Source organism: Echinops telfairi, unplaced genomic scaffold (genome assembly GCF_000313985.2).
Source record: "Echinops telfairi isolate 266 unplaced genomic scaffold, ASM31398v2 ScPeMD7_7468;HRSCAF=8506_0, whole genome shotgun sequence".
NCBI classification, from domain to species: Eukaryota; Metazoa; Chordata; class Mammalia; order Afrosoricida; family Tenrecidae; genus Echinops; species Echinops telfairi.
This window is the reverse complement of record NW_022111369.1, coordinates 24,537,490-24,538,802: the sequence shown is the minus strand read 5'-3', so window position 1 is coordinate 24,538,802 and position 1,313 is coordinate 24,537,490. Positions and strand designations below refer to the sequence as shown.

The following is a 1,313-nucleotide window of genomic DNA, read 5'->3' as shown; positions in this document are numbered from 1 at the left end:
AACACAGTAGTTAAAAGTGCTCAGCTGCTAACGAGAAATTTGCCAGTGTAAATTGACCAGCAGCTCCGTGGACTGAAGATGTGGCAGCGTGCTTCCATACACACTTACACCCTTGGAATCCCAGTGGGGCCATTCTGCTCTGTCTTAGAGTGTCACTGTTAGTTGGAATTTACTCAAAGGGAGTGGATTTGGAATAGCATTAATATCAATTAACTATTGAATAGCGAAGCCCTTGGAAAGAAACTGTATACATGTGATTACTACACAAACTTTAAAGAGCCAACCCCACTGCCATCGAGTGGATTCAGACTCATCGCCATGCTACAGGACGTCCGTAGAATGGCCCCATAGGGTTTCAAGAGTGGCTGTCTTTCAGGGAGTAAAAAGCCGCAACTTTCTTCCATGGAGTGAGTGGTGAACTTGACCTGCTGGCCTGTGGCTAGCAGCCTGACTCAGAGCCCATAACGCTACCAGGACTCCTCTAAAGTAGAGCAGAAAGGAGAAGGGCTATCAATTAAGTAGGTTGTTATTAACTATTCATCATACTTCTTTTGAACATGGCCTCACTTTGAAAGTTCATAAAAGATTTATAGGAAGTTCTTAACATAAATTAAGAAATCAATGATAAAAGTATGACAGAAGAAAATATTGCTTATTAAAAGTTAAATTCACATTGAACTCACATCCACTAATTACTTCCTCAAGTTTTAAAAATGTCTTTCTTATTCCCACAGGTGGGGAAGTCCCATACACAACCCTGGCTACCCGAATGATGATGGGGGCGTGGTGGCTTTTTGCTTTGATTGTCATCTCATCTTACACGGCAAACCTTGCTGCTTTCCTCACCATCACCCGCATTGAAAGCTCCATTCAGTAAGTAGACAAAGAATTTAGTGGTCACAAATCATGAGAAATGATGAGAGTCGTCAAAGCTCTCTGAGAATATAGCATGCTATGTAAAAATAACGAAGGCCTAGTGGTGTAATGGTCAAGCTCTTGACTGCTACCAGAGTCAGAGGGTGCTTCTCCCCAGCTGCTGCTCCGGTGAAAGACACAACTTGGAAACTGCATAGACTCTGTCATATTGGATCGCTGTGCATCAGAATTGACTCAACAATGGGGAATTATGTGATGAGACACGTATAACTTCACTTTAAATAGAAATGTATTATGTTACTACAGAGTATCATAGGAAAGTTCAGCTTCTGAAAATACAATATTAGTAGGAGTTTTGTTTGTTTATTCAGTGTTTTTCCCAAAACAAAAGGTGGAGAATTATTTCAAAGTAATTTCTGGCATTTTCCAGGAAGAGT

At 40.9% G+C, this 1,313-nt stretch overlaps 1 protein-coding gene across 3 annotated transcripts in view; it reads left to right on the top strand.

Moving 5' to 3' along the window:
• GRID2 (glutamate ionotropic receptor delta type subunit 2) overlaps window positions 1-1,313 on the top strand; it is a 1,637,701-nt gene that overhangs the window by 1,270,932 nt on the left and 365,456 nt on the right. For all 3 annotated transcript variants that reach the window (XM_045284270.1, XM_045284271.1, XM_004703263.4), the window contains exon 12: window positions 735-873. In XM_045284270.1, the coding sequence (XP_045140205.1) occupies window positions 735-873 (139 nt within the window). The remainder of the gene's footprint in view (window positions 1-734; window positions 874-1,313) is intronic.